The sequence below is a fragment of the Nerophis lumbriciformis genome, linkage group LG26 (assembly GCF_033978685.3).
Source record: "Nerophis lumbriciformis linkage group LG26, RoL_Nlum_v2.1, whole genome shotgun sequence".
Lineage (NCBI taxonomy): Eukaryota > Metazoa > Chordata > Actinopteri > Syngnathiformes > Syngnathidae > Nerophis > Nerophis lumbriciformis.
This window is the reverse complement of record NC_084573.2, coordinates 35,683,909-35,710,777: the sequence shown is the minus strand read 5'-3', so window position 1 is coordinate 35,710,777 and position 26,869 is coordinate 35,683,909. Positions and strand designations below refer to the sequence as shown.

Genomic DNA, 26,869 nt, shown 5'->3' with positions numbered 1-26,869 from the left:
ATGCAATATGTCTAATAATGTTCTTAGAATCCTGATAATGCGAAAAAAGCAATACAAAAATTATTCAAGCATACTAAACCAAACATGCAATATGTCTAATAATGTTCTTAGAATCCTGATAATGCGAAAAAAGCAATAAAAAAATTATTCAAGCATACTAAACCAAACATGCAATATGTCTAATAATGTTCTTAGAATCCTGATAATGCGAAAAAAGCAATAAAAAAATTATTCAAGCATACTAAACCAAACATGCAATATGTCTAATAATGTTCTTAGAATCCTGATAATGCGAAAAAAGCTATAAAAAATTATTCAAGCATACTAAACCAAACATGCAATATGTCTAATAATGTTCTTAGAATCCTGATAATGCGAAAAAAGCTATAAAAAATTATTCAAGCATACTAAACCAAACATGCAATATGTCTAATAATGTTCTTAGAATCCTGATAATGCGAAAAAAGCTATAAAAAATTATTCAAGCATACTAAACCAAACATGCAATATGTCTAATAATGTTCTTAGAATCCTGATAATGCGAAAAAAGCAATAAAAAAATTATTCAAGCATACTAAACCAAACATGCAATATGTCTAATAATGTTCTTAGAATCCTGATAATGCGAAAAAAGCAATACAAAAATTATTCAAGCATACTAAACCAAACATGCAATATGTCTAATAATGTTCTTAGAATCCTGATAATGCGAAAAAAGCAATAAAAAAATTATTCAAGCATACTAAACCAAACATGCAATATGTCTAATAATGTTCTTAGAATCCTGATAATGCGAAAAAAGCAATACAAAAATTATTCAAGCATACTAAACCAAACATGCAATATGTCTAATAATGTTCTTAGAATCCTGATAATGCGAAAAAAGCAATAAAAAAATTATTCAAGCATACTAAACCAAACATGCAATATGTCTAATAATGTTCTTAGAATCCTGATAATGCGAAAAAAGCAATAAAAAAATTATTCAAGCATACTAAACCAAACATGCAATATGTCTAATAATGTTCTTAGAATCCTGATAATGCGAAAAAAGCAATAAAAAAATTATTCAAGCATACTAAACCAAACATGCAATATGTCTAATAATGTTCTTAGAATCCTGATAATGCGAAAAAAGCAATAAAAAAATTATTCAAGCATACTAAACCAAACATGCAATATGTCTAATAATGTTCTTAGAATCCTGATAATGCGAAAAAAGCAATAAAAAAATTATTCAAGCATACTAAACCAAACATGCAATATGTCTAATAATGTTCTTAGAATCCTGATAATGCGAAAAAAGCTATAAAAAATTATTCAAGCATACTAAACCAAACATGCAATATGTCTAATAATGTTCTTAGAATCCTGATAATGCGAAAAAAGCTATAAAAAATTATTCAAGCATACTAAACCAAACATGCAATATGTCTAATAATGTTCTTAGAATCCTGATAATGCGAAAAAAGCAATAAAAAAATTATTCAAGCATACTAAACCAAACATGCAATATGTCTAATAATGTTCTTAGAATCCTGATAATGCGAAAAACGCAAAAAAAAAATATTCAAGCATACTAAACCAAACATGCAATATGTCTAATAATGCCTGTATTATCTTTGTGAGTTTTACTAGAAACGTGCTTTTGTAAGGTTTGCAAACACATGTTTGTTTTTTTATTCAATATGACAGTAATGTTCTTGAATCCTGCTTTTGTAAGGTTTGCAAAGACAAAAAAAGTGTTTTTTTTATTCAATATGACAGTAATGTTCTTAGAATCCTTAGATAATGCGAAAAAGGCAATACAAAAATTATTCAAGCATAACTCTGAAACCAAACATGCAATATGTCAAATAAAGCCTGTATTAATGTATCTTTGTGAGTTTTACTAGAAACGTGTGATTGTTGTAAGGTTTGCAAAAAGAAACAATATTTTTGTATTCAATATGACAGTAATGTTCTTAGAATCCTGAGATAATACGGAAAAAGCAATACAAAATTATTTAAGCATAACTCCTAAACCAAACATGCAATATGTCTAATAATGCCTGTATTAATGTATCTTTGTGAGTTTTACTAGAAACATGTGCGTTTGTAAGGTTTGCAAACACAAAACTGTTTTTAATTCAATATGACAGTAGTGTTCTTAGAATCCTGAGATAATTCGAAAAAAGTAATACAAAAATTATCCAAGCATAACTCCTAAACCAAACATGCAATATGTCTAATAATGTCTGTATTATTGTATTTTGAGAGTTTTACTAGAAACATGTGCTTTTGTAAGGTTTGCAAAAAGAAAAAAACATTTTTTATTCAATATGACAGTAATGTTCTTAGAAAATGCGAAAAAAGCAATAAAAAAATTATTCAAGCATACTAAACCAAACATGCAATATGTCTAATAATGTCTGTATTATTGTATTTTGAGAGTTTTACTAGAAACATGTGCTTTTGTAAGGTTTGCAAAAAGAAAAAAACATTTTTTATTCAATATGACAGTAATATTCTTAGAAAATGCGAAAAAAGCAATAAAAAAATTATTCAAGCATACTAAACCAAACATGCAATATGTCTAATAATGCCTGTATTAATGTATCTTGTGAGTTTTACTAGAAACATGTGCTTTTGTACGGTTTGCAAACACAAAAAAAACAGTTTTTTATTCAATATGACAGTAATGTTCTTGAATCCTGAGATAATACGAAAAAGGCAATAAAAAAATTATCTAAGCATAACTCCGAAACCATACATGCAATTTGTCTAATAATGCCTGTATTAATGTATCATGTGAGTTTTACTAGAAACATGTGCTTTTGTAAGGTTTGCAAACCCAAAAAAGTGTTTTTTATTCAATATCCCAGTAATGTTCTTAGGATCCTTAGACAATGCGAAAAAGGTAATACAAAAATTATTCAAGCATAACTCGAAACCAAACATGCAATATGTCAAATAAAGCCTGTATTAATGTATCTTTGTGAGTTTTACTAGAAACGTGCTTTTGTAAGGTTTGCAAACACAAAAAAAACGTTTTTTTTTACTCAATATCACAGTAATGTTCTTAGAATCCTGAGATAATTCGAAAAAGCAATAAAAATAGTTTCAGGCATAACTCCTAAACCAAACATGCAATATGTCTAATACTGCCTGTATTATTGTATCTTTGTGAGTTGTACTAGAAACATGTGCTTTTATAAGGTTTCCAAGACGAGCTAAATATACTACACTTCACGCTGTAAGATGATACGTACAAGAAGCCATGCTAGCCGCTAGATTTTGAAAGTAAATAGAGGTGCATGGCGGATTGATACAAATAGACAGTGACAATACCAAGTATAGTCTCAGTGTATGGCTGATATTACAGTGATTAGATCTACCGTATTTTCCGCACCATAAGGCGCCCTGGGTTATAAGCCGCGCCTTCAATGAACGGCATATTTCAAAACTTTGTCCACCTATAAGCCGCCCCGTGTTATAAGCCGCATCTAACTGCGCTAAAGGAATGTCAAAAACACAGTCAGATAGGTCAGTCAAACTTTAATAATATATTAAAAACCAGCGTTCTAACAACTCTGTTCACTCCCAAAATGTACGGTAATGTGCAAATGTGCAATCACAAACATAGTAAAATTCAAAATAGTGCAGAGCAATAACATCAATAACTTAATGTTGCTCGAACGTTAATGTCACAACACACAAAATAAACATAACGCTCACTTTCTGAAGTTATTCTTCATTCATAAATCCCTCGAATTCTTCTCCTTCGGTGTCCGAATTAAAAAGTTGGGCGAATACGGGATCCAAAATGGCCGGCTCCGTCTCGTCGAAGTCATTGCCTTCCGGAAAGCTCGGACCACAGTTGTGACCGAAATATCCGCCCAGGCATTTACGATCCACTGGCAGATGTTGGCGTATGTCGTCCGGCGCTGTCTCCCTGTCTTAGTGAAGGTGTGTTCGCCTTCGGTCATCCATTGTTCCCACGCCGTTCGCAGTCGTGCTTTAAATGCCCTGTTGACACCAATATCGAGCGGTTGGAGTTCTTTGGTTAATCCACCCGGAATGACGGCGAGTGTTGTATTTGTGTGCTTCACTTGTTTTTTGACACCATCTGTGATGTGGGCGCGCATGGAGTCGTATATCAACATGGAACACACAAAGGAAATGAAACGTAATATCCGCGCGCTTCTTCTTCTATGGGGGCGGGTGGTTGCTTACAGTAGAAGAAGAAGCGCTTCCTCTTCTACGGGGAAAAAAGATGGCGGCTGTTTACCGTAGTTGCGAGACCTAAACTTTATGAAAATGAATCTTAATATTAATCCATATATAAAGCGCACCGGGTTATAAGCCGCACTGTCAGCTTTTGAGAAAATTTGTGGTTTTTAGGTGCGGCTAATAGTGCGGAAAATACGGTATATGTTTTACTTTCACAAAACATTTTGTAGTTTTTGTTAAAGTAAACAGATTTTAACAGTAAATTAGTGAGCAGATTAACAATAGTTATAGGAAATAATGCAATATGCCAAATTAGGAGCTTTCGTAACCTGTTTTAAAACAGTTCTATTATCATTAATATGCCAAATATTATAGATTGTTATCACAAGAGGCTGCGATATATATGGAAATATACATTTTAGGTCATATCATCCATCCCTACTAGCAACAGAGCTGGCTGCCTGCCTGATAAATTGAAATCTCAACAGGATGTCCATTCCTTAAAGGGGAACATTATCACCAGACCTATGTAAGCGTCAATATATACCTTGATGTTGCAGAAAAAAGACCATATATTTTTTTAACCGATTTCCGAACTCTAAATGGGTGAATTTTGGCGAATTAAACGCCTTTCTAATATTCGCTCTCGGAGCGATGACGTCACATCGGGAAGCAATCCGCCATTTTCTCAAACACAGAGTCAAATCAGCTCTGTTATTTTCCGTTTTTTCGACTGTTTTCCGTACCTTGGAGACATCATGCCTCGTCGGTGTGTTGTCGGAGGGTGTAACAACACGAACAGGGACGGATTCAAGTTGCACCAGTGGCCCAAAGATGCCAAAGTGGCAAGAAATTGGAGGTTTGTTCCGCACACTTTACCGACGAAAGCTATGCTACGACAGAGATGGCAAGAATGTGTGGATATCCTGCGACACTCAAAGCAGATGCATTTCCAACCATAAAGTCAAAGAAATCTGGGGCCAGACCCCCATTGAATCTGCCGGAGTGTGTGAGCAATTCAGGGACAAAGGACCTCGGTAGCACGGCAAGCAATGGCGGCAGTTTGTTCCCGCAGACGAGCGAGCTAAACCCCCTGGATGTCTTGGCTCACACCGTCCCTTATGCCACCGAAGATGATCAAGAGAAGAATATCGACCCTAGCTTCCCTGGCCTGCTGACATCAACTCCAAAACTGGACAGATCAGCTTTCAGGAAAAGAGCGCGGATGAGGGTATGTCTACAGAATATATTAATTGATGAAAATTGGGCTGTCTGCACTCTCAAAGTGCATGTTGTTGCCAAATGTATTTCATATGCTGTAAACCTAGTTCATAGTTGTTAGTTTCCTTTAATGCCAAACAAACACATACCAATCGTTGGTTAGAAGGCGATCGCCGAATTCGTCCTCGCTTTCTCCCGTGTCGCTTTCGTCGGTTTCGCTTGCATACGGTTCAAACCGATATGGCTCAATAGCTTCAGTTTCTTCTTCAATTTGGTTTTCGCTACCTGCCTCCACACTACAACCATCCGTTTCAATACATGCGTAATCTGTTGAATCGCTTAAGCCGCTGAAATCCGAGTCTGAATCCGAGCTAATGTCGCTATAGCTTGCTGTTCTATGCGCCATGTTTGTTTGTGTTGGCATCACTATGTGACGTCACAGGAAAATGGACGGGTGTGTATAACGATGGTTAAAATCAGGCACTTTGAAGCTTTTTTTTAGGGATATTGCGTGATGGGTAAAATTTTGAAAAAAACTTCGAAAAATAAAATAAGCCACTGGGAACTGATTTTTAATGGTTTTAACCCTTCTGAAATTGTGATAATGTTCCCCTTTAACAGTAAATTAGTGAGCAGATTAACATTAGTTAATAATGCAATATGCCAAATTAGGAGCCTTTGTAACCTGTTTTAAAACAGTTATATTATCATTTTATATGCCAAATATTATAGATTGTTATCACAAGAGGCTGCGATATATATGGAAATATACAATTTAGGTCATATCATCCATCCCTACTAGCAACAAAGCTGGCTGCCTGCCTGATAAAGTGAAATCTCAACAGGATGTTCATTCCTTAAGAGTTCTGCTGACCTTGGTGTTTTTTGTGTGACCCACTAACTCCGCCGGAGTGACCTCACTGTCAGGATGTAGTTTCATTGGAAGTGTGCCTAAAAGTCAAGGTTTATTCCAGACAGACATATCAAACAATGTAATGTGAAGGGACATTATCTGTTTAGTGTAATGGTTATACCTGCACTCTGGCTTCTTAAAGTGTCTTCCATTGCATTAAAAGAAGGTCAAAAACACTTTCCACGTCCAAGGAATCATCATGAACACGTAAACTCAGAGGAATGCACCTGTGAAAGTCATAAGAACTCACTTGGAATATCTGCTCTTTCTTTTGTTTCCGTCTGCAGCTCAGCAAGTCGTCATTCCCCGAAGCGGGAACCGCAGCACCGACTCCCAGCGTCGGAAACGTCGCGCCCTCGGACCTGTCCTTCTTCGACGCCTTCGCCCCTGCGTCTACGCAAAACCAGGTCATTCCGTCAGTATAATCGTTGTGCTTTTGTAACGGTGCTCGACAACGAGCCAAAATGGCTTCCATTTGGACGAAGACTTCCTGTCCTTTATATGCAGCAGCATCATCAACAAACAAGGCGTCAGTCAAGCAAAGCCTAGAAAATTAAGACAATTGGATGAGGTAACACACAACGCGGAAGATAAAAGATGCAGTTGTGAAACCCTTTTCGCAGCCTGATGCAGAAGTGAGAGCCTCCATTGTCACATGTGTCCATTTTAGTGCTCGTAAAGTAGAAACTGAGAGGAAATGAGCTGGGCAGGAAATGAGTGTACTGCTGCATCAGTAGAAATCTGGGCATAGAACGCAACCAAGTGGAGATGTGTTCAATCAGCATCCCTCTTGCACACACACATGCACACACACACACACACACACACACATATTCTTGTTACCTTCTTGAGACCTCCGAATAATGTCTACCTCTTTAGGACCACCCTTTATAGATATATAAAGATTTGTATTTACAACATTAATAATATATACAAACTATGCAAATATAAAAAAACTTGTGAAAAATTAGCTGGAATTTCACAAGAAAAAGGTCACAATTTCACAAGAAAAACTTGGAATTTTGGCAGTATTATAATAAAAGTCGTAATTTTACTCAACGCAAGTCAAAATGTTACAATAAAAACTGAACATTTGTGCAATGTTATGATAGAAGTTGGAATTTTATATAATAACAGTCGCAATTTTACAAGAAAAGCTTAACATTTTGGCAATTTTATGAAAAGAATCGTACTTTACTCGACAAAAGTCACAATTTTATAAGAAAACTTTAAAGTTTTGGTAATATTATAATAATAATCGGAATTTTAATTGGCAAAATTATGACAAAAGTTACTGTTTTACAAGAACCACAAAAAAATTGGCAATATTGTGATAAGTCGGCATTTTATATAAATGTGTCACCATTTTTAATTAAAACATAATTTTACATGAAAAAGTAATAATTTTACGAGAAAATATTGCTTCAAGTACTTCAAGTTATTACAGTATGTCTCTATATACATATTTTTTTAAATTAATTTTGGCCAAAGGGGGCGCATTTCAATTTCTTACACATACTTGTTATTTCATATGTTGACCAGAGGGGGAGCACTTTTATAACCGACACAGTCAATTTGAAAAATCCCTCCTTTTTGGGACCACCCTAATTTTGATAGATTTCACCACCAGGAGTGCAAATGAGACATTCTCTATTAGATGCAATGGTTTTCCGTATTGGGACCATTATTTATGTCATCACTTGTTCACACCTCCTCATATGGAAGCTACTTTTCCTTGTTGATGTCTCAAGAAGGGTAGAAATACAAGAACACACACACACATATTCTTGTTACCTTCTTGAGACCTCCGAATAATGCCTACCTCTTTAGGACCACCCTTTCCAGATATATAAAGATTTGTATTTACAACATTAATATATACATACTATGCAAATATAAAAAAACTTGTGAGAAATGAGTTGGAATTTCACAAGAAAAAGGTCACAATTTCACAAGAAAAACTTGGAATTTTGGCAGTATTATAATAAAAGTCGTAATTTTACTCAACGCAAGTCACAATTTTACAAGAAAAACGGAACATTTGTGCAATATTATGATAGAAGTTGGAATTTTATATAATAACAGTCGCAATTTTACAAGAAAAGCTTAACATTTTGGCAATTTTATGAAAAGAGTCGTAGCTTTACTCGACAAAAGTCACAATTTTATAAGAAAATTTTAAAGTTTTGGCAATATTATAATAATAATCGGAATTTTAATTGGCAAAATTATGACAAAAGTTACTGTTTTACAAGAACCACAAAAAAATTGGCAATATTGTGATAAGTCGGCATTTTATATAAATGTGTCACCATTTTTAATTAAAACACAATTTTACATGAAAAAGTAATAATTTTACGAGAAAATATTGCTTCAAGTACTTCAAGTTATTACAGTATGTCTCTATATACATATTTTTTTTAAATTAATTTTGGCCAAAGGGGGCGCATTTCAATTTCTTACACATACTTGTTATTTCATATGTTGACCAGAGGGGGAGCACTTTTATAACCGACACAGTCAATTTGAAAAATCCCTCCTTTTTGGGACCACCCTAATTTTGATAGATTTCACCACCAGGAGTGCAAATGAGACATTCTCTATTAGATGCAATGGTTTTCCGTATTGGGACCATTATTTATGTCATCACTTGTTCACACCTCCTCATATGGAAGCTACTTTTCCTTGTTGATGTCTCAAGAAGGGTAGAAATACAAGAACACACACACACATATTCTTGTTACCTTCTTGAGACCTCCAAATAATGCCTACCTCTTTAGGACCACCCTTTCTAGATATATAAAGATTTGTATTTACAACATTAATATATACATACTATGCAAATATAAAAAAACTTGTGAGAAATGAGTTGGAATTTCACAAGAAAAAGGTCACAATTTCACAAGAAAAACTTGGAATTTTGGCAGTATTATAATAAAAGTCGTAATTTTACTCAACGCAAGTCAAAATGTTACAATAAAAACGGAACATTTGTGCAATATTATGATAGAAGTTGGAATTCTATATAATAACAGTCGCAATCTTACAAGAAAAGCTTAACATTTTGGCAATTTTATGAAAAGAGTCGTACTTTTACTCGACAAAAGTCACAATGTTCTGAAGAAAACTTGAAAATTTTGCTAATATAATAATCGGAATTTTATTTGGCAAAATTATGACATAAGTCATCATTTTACTCAAAAAATGTCACTATTTTACAAGAACAAAAAAATTGGCAATATTGTGATAAATGTCAGAATTTTATATGACAAATGTCGCCATTTTGCATTATAAAGTAATCATTTTATGAGAAGATATTGCAATTTTACAAGAAAAGCTTAACATTTTGGCAATTTTATGAAAAGAGTCGTACTTTTACTCGACAAAAGTCACAATGTTCTGAAGAAAACTTGAAAATTTTGCTAATATAATAATCAGAATTTTATTTGGCAAAATTATGACATAAGTCATCATTTTACTAAAAAAATTTCACTATTTTACAAGAACAAAAAAATTGGCAATATCGTGATAAATGTCAGCATTTTATATGACAAATGTCGCCATTTTGCATTATAAAGTAATAATTTTACATAAAGTAATAATTTTACGAGAAGATATTGCAATTTTACAAGAAAAGCTTAACATTTTGGCAATTTTATGAAAAGAGTCGTACTTTTACTCGACAAAAGTCACAATGTTCTGAAGAAAACTTGAAAATTTTGCTAATATAATAATCGGAATTTTATCTGGCAAAATTATGACATAAGTCATCATTTTACTCAAAAAATTTCACTATTTTACAAGAACAAAAAAATGGGCAATATCGTGATAAATGTCAGCATTTTATAAGACAAAAGTCGCCATTTTGCATTATAAAGTAATAATTTTACGAGAAAATATTGCAATATTACAGAAACAGAAAAAATATGAGAAATCGTTCCCAATTTTATAAGAAAAAAGTCGACACATTGTGAGAAAAATATTTAATTATATATTTTATATATTATATTTTTTTTTAATTTTTTGTTTGTAATTGGTTTTTAATCTTCATTACCGTATTTTTCGGAGTATAAGTCGCTCCGGCCTAAAATGCATAATAAAGAAGGAAAAAAACATATATAAGTCGCACTGGAGTATAAGTCGCATTTTTTGGGGAAATGTATTTGATAAAACTCAACACCAAGAATAGACATTTGAAAGGCAATTTAAAATAAATCAAGAATAGTGAACAACAGGCTGAATAAGTGTACGTTATATGAGGCATAAATAAGCAACTGGTATGTTAACGTAACATATTATGGTAAGAGTCATTCAAATAACTATAACATATAGAACATGCTATACGTTTACCAAACAATCTGTCACTCCTAATCGCTAAATCCCATGAAATCTTATACGTCTAGTCTCTTACGTGAATGAGATCAATAATATTATTTGATATTTTACGCTAATGTGTTAATAATTTCACACATAAGTCGCTCCTGAGTATAAGTTGCACCCCCGGCCAAACTATGAAAAAAACTGCGACTTATAGTCTGAAAAATACGGTATTTACTTTTTACCGTATGTCTCCATATACATATTTAAAAAATTTTTTTAATTAATTTTGGCCAAAGGGGGCGCATTTCAATTTCTTACACATGCCGTATTTTTCGGACTATAAGTCGCAGTTTTTTTCATAGTTTGGCCGGGCTCCAGTGCGACTTATATATGTTTTTTTCCTTCTTTATTATGCATTTTCGGCAGGTGCGACTTATACTCCGAAAAATACAGTACTTGTTATTTCATATGTTGACCAGAGGGGGACCACTTTTATAACCGACACAGTCAATTTGAAAAATCTCTCCTTTTTGGGACCACCCTAATTTTGATAGATTTCACCACCAGGGGTGCAAATGAGACATTCTCTATTAGAAGCAATGTTATTGGGACCATGATGTATGTCATCACTTGTTCACAACTCCTCATATGGAAGCTACTTTTCCTTGTTGATGTCTCAAGAAGGGTAGAAATACAAGAACACACACACACACATATTCTTGTTACCTTCTTGAGACCTCCGAATAATGCCTACCTCTTTAGGACCACCCTTTCTAGTTATATAAATGATAAATGGGTTATACTTGTATAGCGCTTTTCTACCTTCGAGGTACTCATAAGCGCTTTGACAGTATTTCCACATTCACCCATTCACACACACATTCACACACTGATGGCGGGAGCTGCCATGCAAGGCGCTAACCAGCAGCCATCAGGAGCAAGGGGTGAAGTGTCTTGCCCAAGGACACAACGGACATGACTAGGATGGTAGAAGGTGGGGATAAAGATTTGTATTTACAACATTAATAAAATATACATACTATGCAAATATAAAAAACTTGTGAGAAATGAGTTGGAATTTCACAAGAAAAACTTGGAATTTTGGCAGTATTATAATAAAAGTCGTAATTTTACTCAACGCAAGTCAAAATGTTACAATAAAAACTGAACATTTGTGCAATATTATGATAGAAGTTGGAATTTTATATAATAACAGTCGCAATTTTACAAGAAAAGCTTAACATTTTGGCAATTTTATGAGAAGAGTCGTAGCTTTACTCGACAAAAGTCACAATTTTATAAGAAAAGTTTAAAGTTTTGGCAATATTATAATAATAATCGGAATTTTAATTGGCAAAATTATGACAAAAGTCATAATTTTACTCAAAAAAAGTTAGTTTTTTACAAGAACCACCAAAAAATTGGCAATATTGTGATAAGTCAGCATTTTATATAAATGTGTCACCATTTTTAATTAAAACAATTTTACATGAAAAAGTAATAATTTTACGAGAAAATATAGCAATATTACAGATTCAGAAAGAACATGAGAAATTGTTCCCAATTCTATAAGAAAAAAATGTCGACACATTGTGAGAAAAAGACTGCTTTAAGTTCATTTATTGTTTTGAATTTTTTGTTTCTAATTGGTTTTTAATCTTTATTATTTACTTCAAGTTATTACAGTATGTCTCTATATACATATTTTTTTTAATTTATTTTGGCCAAAGGGGGCGCATTTACATTTCTTACACATACTTGTTATTTCATATGTTGACCAGAGGGGGACCACTTCAAATTTTTACACACACTTGTTATTTCATATGTTGACCAGAGGGGGAGCACTTTTATAACCGACACAGTCAATTTGAAAAATCCCTCCTTTTTGGGACCACCCTAATTTTGATAGATTTCACCACCAGGGGTGCAAATGAGACATTCTCTATTAGATGCAATGGTTTTCCGTATTGGGACCATGATTTATGTCATCACTTGTTCACACCTCCTCATATGGAAGCTACTTTTCCTTGTTGATGTCTCAAGAAGGGTAGAAATACAAGAACACACACACACATATTCTTGTTACCTTCTTGAGACCTCCGAATAATGCCTACCTCTTTAGGACCACCCTTTCTAGATATATAAAGATTTGTATTTACAACATTAATATATACATACTATGCAAATATAAAAAAACTTGTGAGAAATGAGTTGGAATTTCACAAGAAAAAGGTCACAATTTCACAAGAAAAACTTGGAATTTTGGCAGTATTATAATAAAAGTCGTAATTTTACTCAACGCAAGTCACAATTTTACAAGAAAAACGGAACATTTGTGCAATATTATGATAGAAGTTGGAATTTTATATAATAACAGTCGCAATTTTACAAGAAAAGCTTAACATTTTGGCAATTTTATGAAAAGAGTCGTAGCTTTACTCGACAAAAGTCACAATTTTATAAGAAAAGTTTAAAGTTTTGGCAATATTATAATAATAATCGGAATTTTACTTGGCAAAATGATGACAAAAGTCATAATTTTACTCAAAAAAAGTTACTGTTTTACAAGAACCACAAAAAAATTGGCAATATTGTGATAAGTCGGCATTTTATATAAATGTGTCACCATTTTTGATTAAAACATAATTTTACATGAAAAAGTAATAATTTTACGAGAAAATATAGCAATATTACAGAAGCAGAAAGAACATGAGAAATTGTTCCCAATTCTATAAGAAAAAAATGTCGACACATTGTGAGAAAAAGACTGCTTTAAGTTCATTTATTGTTTAGAATTTTTTGTTTCTAATTGGTTTTTAATCTTTATTATTTACTTCAAGTTATTACAGTATGTCTCTATATACATATTTTTTTAAATTTATTTTGGCCAAAGGGGGCGCATTTACATTTCTTACACATACTTGTTATTTCATATGTTGACCAGAGGGGGACCACTTCAAATGTTTACACACACTTGTTATTTCATATGTTGACCAGAGGGGGAGCACTTTTATAACCGACACAGTCAATTTGAAAAATCCCTCCTTTTTGGGACCACCCTAAATTTGATAGATTTCACCACCAGGAGTGCAAATGAGACATTTTCTATTAGATGCGATGGTTTTCCGTATTGGGACCATGATTTATGTCATCACTTGTTCACACCTCCTCATATGGAAGCTACTTTTCCTTGTTGATGTCTCAAGAAGGGTAGAAATACAACACACACATCCCTTATTCAGCATTCCTTCATCACCACTCACCTGCTTGGCTTTGACGTCACCTTTTCTTCCCCCCCTCCTCCTCAAGGTGGATGCTAGGGGCTTGAGTCCCCAGCCCGACACCCCTGACACCCCAGTTTCCCCCTACCTCGCGTCCCCCCAAGAGGTAACCGCCACCCGGTGTGGTGGGCGAGGCCGGCGGCATGAAACCTGCCTTAAGCCCTATTAAAACCCGTCCATGCCCTCCTCCTCTCTGATTGTTTACCTCTGGCCTCCCATTGCCTGCAGAACGCATGATCTCACCCCCGCAGTTGAACTCAAACATACTTTGAAATATATCCCAGAGATCACCAATCACCATCAACACACTTATTTGGATTACTGTAGTTTTCAGATTATTTAATATCCTTTCATTTTCTCAAAAATCGTCAGTGCGTCTTATTTCTGGTTGTGGGACATTGTGTAATGATAAGTGTGACCAGTAGATGGCAGTCACACATAAGAGAGATGTGTGGACTGCAGGTTGATGCCTCTTGTTCAATAAGCCAAAAACTTTCATTAAGAATATAGAACATTACACACGGTGCACGGTTGTCTTTGTCATTCCTGAGCGAGCAATAGAACCGATGTTGTGGTAGCGGCAAGGAGCAATTAATACCACTGATGACTTTATTGTTAAAAAAAACCGGTGTAATGTGTGAGTGCATGCAAGTAAAGCTTATAATTGCGAACCACTTACATATTTCAATAGCTACTGCAATCTTGCGTAATTATTATTACAAATAAATGGTAGTTGCCTACAGCCAGAGTTGATAATGGTTTTTGAGCCAATGCTAATTACAGGAGAATCATTCGTAGCATTTACAGCAGGGGTGCTCACACTTTTTCTGCAGGCGAGCTACTTTTCAATTGATCAAGTCGTGGGGATCTACCTCATTCATATATATAATTTATATTTACTTATTTATGAAATATATGTTTTTGTTAACAAGTTAAAGGTGTTTAATGATAATGCAAGCATGTTTAACACATATAGTTAATATTGTTAATACATTAAAAGTGTTTAATGATAATACAAGTATGTTTAATACATATAGTTAATATTGTTAACAAGTTAATGGTGTTTAAAGATAATGCAAGCATGTTTAACACATATAGTTAATATTGTTAACAAGTTAAAGGTGGTTAAAGATAATACAAGCATGTTTAATACATATAGTTAATATTGTTAACAAGTTAAAGGTGGTTAAAGATAATACAAGCATGTTTAACACATATAGTTAATATTGTTAACAAGTTAAAAGGTGTTTAAAGATAATACAAGCATGTTTAACACATAGTTAATATTGTTAACAAGTTAATGGTGTTTAAAGATAATACAAGCATGTTTAACACATATAGTTAATATTGTTAACAAGTTAAAGGTGGTTAAAGATAATACAAGCATGTTTAACACATATAGATTCCTTTCTTTCATGAAGACAAGAATATAAGTTGGTGTATTACCTGATTGTGATGACTTGCATTGATTGGAATCAGACAGTGGTGATGATAACGTCCGCATTTTCGAATGGAGGAGAAAAAAAGTCCTCCTTTCTGTCCAATACCACATGAAAGTGGTTGGTTTTTGGCATCTTATTTGTCCAGCTTCCGTACTCCTTTGTATACACTTTACAAGAAATACATTGTCGGCAAACTCCGTAGCTTGCTAACTTGTGCACGCCAGCTTTCTGAGACTCTTATTTTGGTAGCGCAGGCAGGATGAAGCAGAGCTTTTATTGTGCAACTGTGCAGTCGGTCTTTGGAGTTTTGACGACAGGTACGGCGCCAGAGTCTGTTGAAATAAAGTGTTTCTCGCCTTCCAGTCGGTAATTTTAATGAGCTGGCAGCAGCCAGCGTCATCTCAGAAGACCCTCGGGTGCCGTGAATGTCAATCAAGTGACGAAAGTGACGTCATAGTGAAGATTTATGATCGCTCATTTTTAGGACTATTTTTTTAATGCCTGGCTGGTGATCGACTGACACACCCTCCGAGATCGACCGGTAGATCGCGATCGACGTAATGAGCATCCCTGATTTACAGTATTAATAGCTTTGTTTATGGTTATATTTGCACCGTAGAAAATAAATATGTGCCACGTTGCATGCCGAGGTCAGCAAAGTAATGGAGTGCATGCTTTGCACACCTAAATGGTTTGAAATGCCTGGTCTTGGTAAGCATGTGTACTCATTTCAATCCACATCAACAGTCTTCACGTACTCACATGTGTTTCTGTTTTCTCCAGGCCAGCAATGGAAATGATCCCTGGTCAGGGTGGAACGCCGACCCCTCGGGGGGAGCCGCCAACAACTGGGCATCCAACCCGGAGGGCACCCAGACCGGCAAGATGGCCGCCGCGGACTCCTGGGGAGGCTCGGCCCCTCAGGGACACCCTCAGGCTTACCAGGGTCCTGGTGAGTAGTCGTAGACACAAACATTATTCATCTGCAGCTGCGTGGAGTCTCAGCCAGCTGCTGTTGCGCACAAGTCAGGACTCCGTGTTGTTGTTTGGCCAGACAGTGGAAAAAGAAGTCAGCCGCACGCATGAGTCAAGCACACACAATTTCTCCTGACCTCATTTTGCCTTTGAAATTCTCCATTTGTTTTTCTTAAATGAACAGGCTTTTTTTTTTTTCCTTCCATGTCTACTCTCTTTCCAAAGACATCTACCCGTATCCTTACCTTATTGATTACACAGGTACAGCGTGCACGTGCCCTTATATTAACACTTGTGTGGTGTTCGCGTCTGTGGGACCCCTTTTCATTTTTTATTAAAAAGAAAAATGATACAATTAATTAATTTTTCAAACTGAGACTCACTGACTTTGGCTCAGTTTCTGTGAAATCAGAATACATATTTAATGACCACACACCATACACCCCCCCTACACATTTCTATTACATACAAGATGTCCGGGCATACTTGCCAACCTTGAGACCTCCGATTTCGGGAGGTGGGGGTGGGCGTGGTCGGGGTGGGACGGGGGCGTGGCTAAAAGGGGAGGAGTATATTTACAGCTAGAATTCACCAAGTCAAGTATTTCATATATATATATATATATATATATATATATATATATATATATATATATATATATATATATATATATACATACACACACACACACACACACACACACACACACACACACACACACACACACACACACACACACACACACACAGGTAAAAGCCAGTAAATTTGAATATTTTGAAAAACTTGATTTATTTCAGTAATTGCATTCAAAAGGTGTAACTTGTACATTATATTTATTCATTGCACACAGACTGATGCATTCAAATGTTTATTTCATTTAATTTTGATGATTTTAAGTGGCAACAAATGAAAATCCAAAATTCCGTGTGTCACAAAATTAGAATATTACTTAAGGCTAATACAAAAAAGGGATTTTTAGAAATGTTGGCCAACTGAAAAGTATGAAAATGAAAAATATGAGCATGTACAATACTCAATACTTGGTTGGAGCTCCTTTTGCCTCAATTACTGCGTTAATGCGGCGTGGCATGGAGTCGATGAGTTTCTGGCACTGCTCAGGTGTTATGAGAGCCCAGGTTGCTCTGATAGTGGCCTTCAACTCTTCTGCGTTTTTGGGTCTGGCATTCTGCATCTTCCTTTTCACAATACCCCACAGATTTTCTATGGGGCTAAGGTCAGGGGAGTTGGCGGGCCAATTTAGAACAGAAATACCATGGTCCGTAAACCAGGCACGGGTAGATTTTGCGCTGTGTGCAGGCGCCAAGTCCTGTTGGAACTTGAAATCTCCATCTCCATAGAGCAGGTCAGCAGCAGGAAGCATGAAGTGCTCTAAAACTTGCTGGTAGACGGCTGCGTTGACCCTGGATCTCAGGAAACAGAGTGGACCGACACCAGCAGATGACATGGCACCCCAAACCATCACTGATGGTGGAAACTTTACACTAGACTTCAGGCAACGTGGATCCTGTGCCTCTCCTGTCTTCCTCCAGACTCTGGGACCTCGATTTCCAAAGGAAATGCAAAATTTGCTTTCGTCAGAAAACATGACTTTGGACCACTCAGCAGCAGTCCAGCTGGTGTCGGTCCACTCTGTTTCCTGAGATCCAGGGTCAACGCAGCCGTCTACCAGCAAGTTTTAGAGCACTTCATGCTTCCTGCTGCTGACCTGCTCTATGGAGATGGAGATTTCAAGTTCCAACAGGACTTGGCGCCTGCACACAGCGCAAAATCTACCCGTGCCTGGTTTACGGACCATGGTATTTCTGTTCTAAATTGGCCCGCCAACTCCCCTGACCTTAGCCCCATAGAAAATCTGTGGGGAATTGTGAAAAGGAAGATGCAGAATGCCAGACCCAAAAACGCAGAAGAGTTGAAGGCCACTATCAGAGCAACCTGGGCTCTCATAACACCTGAGCAGTGCCAGAAACTCATCGACTCCATGCCACGCCGCATTAACGCAGTAATTGAGGCAAAAGGAGCTCCAACCAAGTATTGAGTATTGTACATGCTCATATTTTTCATTTTCATACTTTTCAGTTGGCCAACATTTCTAAAAATCCCTTTTTTGTATTAGCCTTAAGTAATATTCTAATTTTGTGACACACGGAATTTTGGATTTTCATTTGTTGCCACTTCAAATCATCAAAATTAAATGAAATAAACATTTGAATGCATCAGTCTGTGTGCAATGAATAAATATAATGTACACGTTACACCTTTTGTATGCAATTACTGAAATAAATCAAGTTTTTCAAAATATTCTAATTTACTGGCTTTTACCTGTATATATAAATATACTTTTCAGTAAACATGTTTTATGGGCCAAAGCTTAAAAATCACTGAGGCATCTTCAGAATGGATCTGACTATCATTTAAAAAGGTTTCCCTTTAGGGTATGGGTGTCAAACTCTGGCCCGCCGTGTAATTTCATTTGGCCCTTGAGGCAATATCAAATTAACATTAGAGCTGGACCGCCCGTATTATACACCACATTCACCACTAATACTCATATTTGCCAACCATCCCGATTTCCCCGGGAGACTCCCCGATTTCAGTGCCCATCCCGAAAATCTCCCGGGGCAACCATTCTCCCGAAATTCTCCCGACTTCCACCCAGACAACATAATTGGGGGCGTGCCTTAAAGGCACTGCCTTCAGCGTCCTCCACAACCTGTCATCACGTCCGCTTTTCCTCCATACAAACAGCGTGCCGGCCCAGTCACATACTATATGCTCATTCACACACACCAGCTGTGGCACAAAAAAATAATTTTGCTCTTTAGAAAAGGCACATAAACATCTTCATTGACCTTTTTAAAAGGTATTCAGAGCTTTTTTTCCAGTCTCTCGCTCACTCACACACACCAGCTGTGGCACAAAAAAATAATTTTGCTCTTTAGAAAAGGCACATAAACATCTTCATTGTCCTTTTTAAAAGGTACTCAGAGCTTTTTTAACGGTCACTTACACACTCAAACACCAAACAACTTCTCCCAAAGCCAATCAGAGCTTTTTTTCAGGTCACTCACTCACTCACACACACCAGCTGTGGCACAAAAAAATTATTTCTGCTCTTTAGAAAGGCGAATCAACATCTTCGTTGACGTTTTTAAAGGTATTCAGAGCTTTTTTTTCCGGTCACTCGCTCACTCAAACACCAAACAACTTCTCCCGTAGCCAGTCAAAGCTTTTTTTCCGGTCACTCACTCACACACACACACACCAGCTGTGGCACAAATAATAATTTCTGCTCTTTAGAAACTCACATAAACATCTTTATTGACCTTTATAAAAGGTATTCAGAGCTTTTTTTCCGGTCACTCACTCACTTACACACACCAGCTGTGGCACCAAAAATTTATTCTGCTCTTTAGAAACGTGAATAAACATCTTCGTTAACGTTTTTAAAAGGTATTCAGAGGTTTTTTCCGGTCACTCACTAACTCACACACCAAACAACTTCTCCCGTACCCAGTCAGAGCTTTTTTCCCGATCACTCACTCACTCACATACACCAGCTGTGGCACAAAAAAATAAATTCTGCTCTTTAGAAAGGCACATAAACATATTCATTGAACTTTTTAAAAAGGTATTCAGAGCTTTTTTTCCGGTCACTCACTCACTCACTCACTCACACACCAAACAACTTCTCCCGTAGCCAGTCAGAGCTTTTCTTCCAGTCAGTCATCCACTCACACACACCAGCTGTAGCACAAAAAAATAATTTCTGCTCTTTAGAAAGGCACATGAACATCTTCATTGACCTTTTTAAAGGTATTCAGAGCTTTTTTTCCGGTCACTCGCTCACTCAAACACCAAACAGCTGTGGCACAAAAAATAATTTCAGCTCTTTAGAAAGGCACATAAACATCTTCATTGACGTTTTTAACGGTACTCAGAGCTTTTTTAACGGTCACTTACACACTCAAACACCAAACAACTTCTCCCGAAGCCAATCAGAGCTTTTTTTCAGGTCACTCACTCACTCACACACACCAGCTGTGGCACAAAAAAATAATTTCTGCTCTTTAGAAAGGCGAATCAACATCTTCGTTGACGTTTTTAAAGGTATTCAGAGCTTTTTTTTTCCGGTCACTCGCTCACTCAAACACCAAACAACTTCTCCCGTAGCCAGTCAAAGCTTTTTTTCCGGTCACTCACTCACACACACACACACCAGCTGTGGCACAAATAATAATTTCTGCTCTTTAGAAACTCACATAAACATCTTTATTGACCTTTATAAAAGGTATTCAGAGCTTTTTTTCCGGTCACTCACTCACTTACACACACCAGCTGTGGCACCAAAAATTTATTCTGCTCTTTAGAAACGCGAATAAACATCTTCTTAACGTTTTTAAAGGTATTCAGAGCTTTTTTTCTGGTCACTCACTCACTCACACACCAAACAACTTCTCCCGTAGCCAGTCAGAGCTTTTCTTCCAGTCACTCACTCACTTACACACACACCAGCTGTGGCACCAAAAATGAATTCTGCTCTTTAGAAACGCGAATAAACATCTTCGTTAACGTTTTTAAATGTATTCTGAGCTTTTTTTCTGGTCACTCACTAACTCAGACACCAAACAACTTCTCCCGTAGCCAGTCAGAGCTTTTTTTCCGATCACTCACTTACTCACACACACCAGCTGTGGCACAAAAAAAAATCATGTCTGCTCTTTAGAAACGCACATAAACATCTTCATTGTTTTTTTTAAAAGGTATTCAGAGTTTTTTTTCCCGGTCACTCACTCACTCACACACACACCAAACAACTTCTCCCGTAGCCAGTCAGAGCTTTTTTTCCGGTCACTCACTCATTTACACACACCAGCTGTGGCACCAAAAATTAATTTTGCTCTTTAGAAACGCGAATAAACATCTTCGTTAACGTTTTTAAAGGTATTCAGAGCTTTTTTTAATGGCCACCTACTCACTCAAACACCAAACAACTTCTCCCGTAGCCAATCAGAGCTTTTTTTTCCGGTCACTCACTCACTCACACACACCAGCTGTGGCACAAAAAAATAATTTCTGCTCTTTAGAAACGCGAATAAACATCTTCATTGACCTCTTTAAAAAGGTCAATGACGGTCACTTACTCACTCAAACACCAAACAACTTCTCCTGTATCCAGTCAGAGCTTTTTTTCCAGTCACTCACTCACTCACTCACACACACCAGCTGGGGTACAAAAAAATAATTTCTGCTCTTTAGAAGCGTGAATAAACATATTCATTGACATTTTTAAAGGTATTCAGAGCTTTTTTAATGGTCACTTACTCACTCAAACACAAAACAACTTCTCCCGTAGCCAGTCAGAGCTTTTTTTCCCGGTCACTCACTCACTCACACACACCAGCTATGGCACAAAAAAATAATTTCTGCTCTTTAGAAACGCGAATAAACATCTTCATTGACCTCTTTAAAAAGGTCAATGACGGTCACTTACTCAAACACCAAACAACTTCTCCCGTAGCCAGTCAGAGCTTTTTTTCCGGTCACTCACTCACTTACACACACCAGCTGTGGCACCAAAAATAAATTCTGCTCTTTAGAAACGCGAATAAACATCTTCATAGACCTTTTTAAAGCTATTCAGAGCTTTTTTTCCGGTCACTCACTCACTCAAACACCAAACAACTTCTCCCGTAGCCAGTCAAAGCTTTTTTTCCGGTCACTCACTCACACACACACACACCAGCTGTGGCACAAATAATAATTTCTGCTCTTTAGAAACTCACATAAACATCTTTATTGACCTTTATAAAAGGTATTCAGAGCTTTTTTTCGGTCACTCACTCACTTACACACACCAGCTGTGGCACCAAAAATTAATTCTGCTCTTTAGAAACGTGAATAAACATCTTCGTTAACGTTTTTAAAAGGTATTCAGAGCTTTATTTCCGGTCACTCACTAACTCACACACCAAACAACTTCTCCCGTAGCCAGTCAGAGCTTTTTTTCCGGTCACTCACTCACTTACACACATACACCAGCTGTGGCACAAAAAAATAAATTCTGCTCTTTAGAAAGGCACATAAACATCTTCATTGAACTTTTTAAAAGGTATTCAGAGCTTTTTTCCAGGTCACTCACTCACTCACCAAACAACTTCTCCCGTAGCCAGTCAGAGCTTTTTTTCCGGTCACTCACTCACTCACTCACTCACTCACTTACACACACACACCAGCTGTGGCACAAAAAAATAAATTCTGCTCTTTAGAAAGGCACATAAACATCTTCATTGAACTTTTTAAAAGGTATTCAGAGCTTTTTTCCAGGTCACTCACTCACTCACCAAACAACTTCTCCCGTAGCCAGTCAGAGCTTTTTTTCCGGTCACTCACTCACTCACTCACTCACTCACTCACTCACTCACACACACCAGCTGTGGCACAAAAAAATTATTTCTGCTCTTTAGAAAGGCACATAAACATCTTCATTGAACTTTTTAAAAGGTATTCAGAGCTTTTTTTCCGGTCACTCACACACCAAACAACTTCTCCCGTAGCCAGTCAGAGCTTTTTTTCCGGTCACTCACTCACTTACACACACCAGCTGTGGTACAAAAAATAATAATTTCTGCTCTTTAGAAAGGCACATAAACATCTTCATTGACCTCTTTAAAAGGTATTCAGAGCTTTTTTTCCGGTCACCCACTAACTCAAACCCCCAACAACTTCTCCCGTAGCCAGTCAGAGCTTTTTTACCGGTCACTCACTCACTCACACACACCAGCTATGGCACAAAAAAATAATTTCTGCTCTTTAGAAACGCACATAAACATCTTCATTGTCCTTTTTAAAAGGTATTCAGAGTTTTTTTTTCTGGTCACTCATTCACTCACACACCAAACAACTTCTCCCGTAGCCAGTCAGAGCTTTTTTTCCGGTCACTCACTCACTTACACACACCAGCTGTGGCACCAAAAATTAATTTTGCTCTTTAGAAACGCGAATAAACATCTTCGTTGACGTTTTTAAAGGTATTCAGAGCTTTTTTTAATGGCCACCTACTCACTCAAACACCAAACAACTTCTCCCGTAGCCAATCAGAGCTTTTTTTCCGGTCACTCACTCACTCACTCACACACATACACCAGCTGTGGCACAAAAAAATAATTTCTGCTCTTTAGAAACGCAAATAAACATCTTCATTGACCTCTTTAAAAAGGTCAATGACGGTCACTTACTCAAACACCAAACAACTTCTCCTGTAGCCAGTCAGAGCTTTTTTTCCAGTCACTCACTCACTCACACACACCAGCTGGGGTACAAAAAAATAATTTCTGCTCTTTAGAAGCGTGAATAAACATCTTTATTGACATTTTTAAAGGTATTCAGAGCTTTTTTAATGGTCACTTACTCACTCAAACACCAAACAACTTCTCCCGTAGCCAGTCAGAGCTTTTTTTCCGGTCACTCACACACACCAGCTGTGGTACAAAAAATAATTTCTGCTCTTTAGAAATGTGACATCTTCATTGACCTTTTTAAAGGTATATATCATTATGCTACATAGGCTGTAATGTGCATATTCATGACAATATGGTATGTTTTATGTACATCCATATTTAAATGTTAGATTAATTGTTGAAGGTGGGGAGTTAAACTAGTCAGCTATGTTGGCAAAAAAAAAGCCTGTTTTGACTAATTTAGCTAAGATTTTTTTCTTTGTTGAGTGTTTGTGTGCTGTAACACGCATTTGAGAAGGTCCTTCTATTGTAGACATGTTGAACACGACTCATACGCATGATTTTTGTCGTCTTTACCTCAGGGGCCGCCGACGACGACGAGTGGGACGACGAGTGGGACGACATGAAGTCCACCGGGGGCTACGCAGAGTCCGAATCTGGAGATGCCGCGGCCATGCAGCGAGGCGGAGCTCACGCGTCAATGAAACTCAAGTAAGGGTTGCTACGCAGAGAACATCATTAGTGTACAAAACCCAAAAACAGTGAAGTTGGTTAAATAAAAACAGAATACAATGATTTGCAAATCATTTTCAACCTATATTCAATTGAATAGACTGCAAAGACAAGATACTTAACGTTGGAACTGAGAAACTTTTTTTTTTTTTGCAAAAATAATCATTAACTTAGAATTTAATGGCAGCAACACATTGCAAAAAAGTTGGCACGGGGGCATTTTTACCACTGTGTAAAACACTTGAGGAATGAGGAGACCAATTTTTGAAGCTTTTCGGGTGGAATTCCTGACATTTCAGTGTTCCTGAGCCCACGTGGTGATATCCTTTACACAGGGATCGAAGGTCACGGGCGTTCAAAGTTGGTTTTCGTCATTGCTGCTTACGTGCAGTGATTTCTCCAGATTTGCTGAACCTTTTGATGACATTACGGAGCGTAGATGGTGAAATCCCTAAATTCCTTGCAATAGCTGGTTGAGAAATGTTGTTCTTAAACAATTTGCTCACGCATTTGTTGACAAAGTGGTGACCCTCGCCCCAGCCTTGGGAGACAGGTCTGGACTACAGGCAGGCCAGTCTAGTACCCGCACTCTTTTACTATGAAGCCACGCTGTTGTAAGACGTGCAGAATGTGGCTTGGCATTGTCTTGCTGAAATAAGCAGGGGCGTCCATGGTAACGTTGCTTGGATGGCAACATATGTTGCTCCAAAACCTGTATGTACCTTTCAGCATTAATGGTGCCTTCACAGATGTGTAAGTTACCCATGTCTTGGGCACTAATACACCCCCATACCATCACACATGCTGGCTTTTACACTTAGCACCTATAACAGTCCGGATGTTTTTTTTCCTCTTTGGTCCGGAGGACACGACGGCCACAGTTTCCAAAAACAATTTGAATTGTGGACTCGTCAGCCCACAGAACACTTTTCCAGTTTGCATCAGTCCATCTTAGATATGCTCGGGCCCAGCGAAGCCGGCGGCGTTTCTGGGTGTTGTTGATTAATGGCTTTCGCTTTGCATAGTAGAGTTTTAACTTGCACTTACAGATGTAGCGATGAACTGTAGTTACTGACAGTGGTTTTCTGAAGTGTTCCTGAGCCCATGTGGTGATATCCTTTACACACTGATGTCACTTTTTGATGCAGTACCGCCTGAGGGATTGAAGGTCCGTAATATCATCGCTTACGTGCGGTGATTTCTCCAGATTCTCTGAGCCTTTTGATGATATTACGGACCGTAGATGGTGAAATCCCTAAATTCCTTGCAATAGCTGGTTGAGAAATGTTGTTCTTAAACAATTTGCTCACGCATTTGTTGACAAAGTGGTGACCCTCGCCCCAGCCTTGTTTGTGAATGACTGAGCATTTCATGGAAGCTGTTTTTCCCCACAATCATGGCACCCACCTGTTCCCAATTAGCCTGTTCACCCGTGGGATGTTCCAAATAACCGTTTGATGAGCATTCCTCAACTTTCTCAGTCTTTTTTGCCACCTGTGCCAGCTTTTTTGAAACATGTCGCAGGCATCAAATTCCAAATGAGCTAATAGTTGCAAAAAATAACAAAGTTTACCAGTTAGAACGTTAAGTATCTTGTCTTTGCAGTCTATACAATTGAATATAAGTTGAAAAAGATTAGCAAATCATTGTATTCTGTTTTTATTTACCATTTACACAACGTGACAACTTCACTGCTTTTGGGTTTTGTATGTAAGACTCAACGAGAAAAATACATATAATAATTGGAGGCTGCCCTGTGGCATACGTGTTGGTCGTCTACGGCAGTGTTTTTCCAACCTTTTTTGAGCCAGGGCACATTTTTTGCGTTGAAAAAATCCAGAGGCCCACCACCAGCAGAAATCATTAAAAAACGAAACTCAGTTGACAGTAAAAAGTCGTTGTCGCAATTGTTGGATATGACTTTAAAGCATAACCAAGCATGCATCACTATAGCTCTTGTCTCAAAGTAGGTGTACTGTCACCACCTGTCACATCACACCCTGACTTATTTGGACTTTTTTGCTGTTTTCCTGTGTGTAGTGTTTTAGTGTTTTGTCTTGCGCTCCTATTTTGGTGGCTTTTTCTCTTTTTGTGGTATTTTCCTGTAGCAGCTTCATGTCTTCCTTTGAGCGATATTTCCCGCATTTACTTTTTTTTTTAGCAATCCAGAATATTTCAGTTGTTTTTATCCTTCTTTGTGGGGACATTGTTGATTGTCATGTCATGTACGGATGTACTTTGTGGACGCCGTCTACTCCAGGCGCTGTAAGTTTTTGCTGTCGTCCAGCATTCTGTTTTTGTTTACTTTGTAACCAGTTCAGTTGTAGTTGCGTTCTGCATAGCCTTCCCTAAGCTTCAATGCCTTTTCTTAGGGGCACTCACCTTTTGTTTATTTTTGGTTTAAGCATTAGACACCTTTTTACCTGCACGCTGCCTCCCGCTGTTTCCGACATCTACAAAGCAATTAGCTCACGCCATGACTTATTTGGACTTTTTTGCTGTTTTCCTGTGTGT

At 37.0% G+C, this 26,869-nt stretch overlaps 1 protein-coding gene across 1 annotated transcript in view; it reads left to right on the top strand.

Annotated features, from left to right (window-relative positions):
- Positions 1 to 26,869, top strand: part of snx9b (sorting nexin 9b) — a 74,642-nt gene that overhangs the window by 19,359 nt on the left and 28,414 nt on the right. Inside the window, exons 4-6 of the mRNA XM_061986970.2 lie at positions 6,634 to 6,753; positions 16,173 to 16,341; positions 24,205 to 24,334. Coding sequence (XP_061842954.2) covers positions 6,634 to 6,753; positions 16,173 to 16,341; positions 24,205 to 24,334 — 419 coding nt within the window. The remainder of the gene's footprint in view (positions 1 to 6,633; positions 6,754 to 16,172; positions 16,342 to 24,204; positions 24,335 to 26,869) is intronic.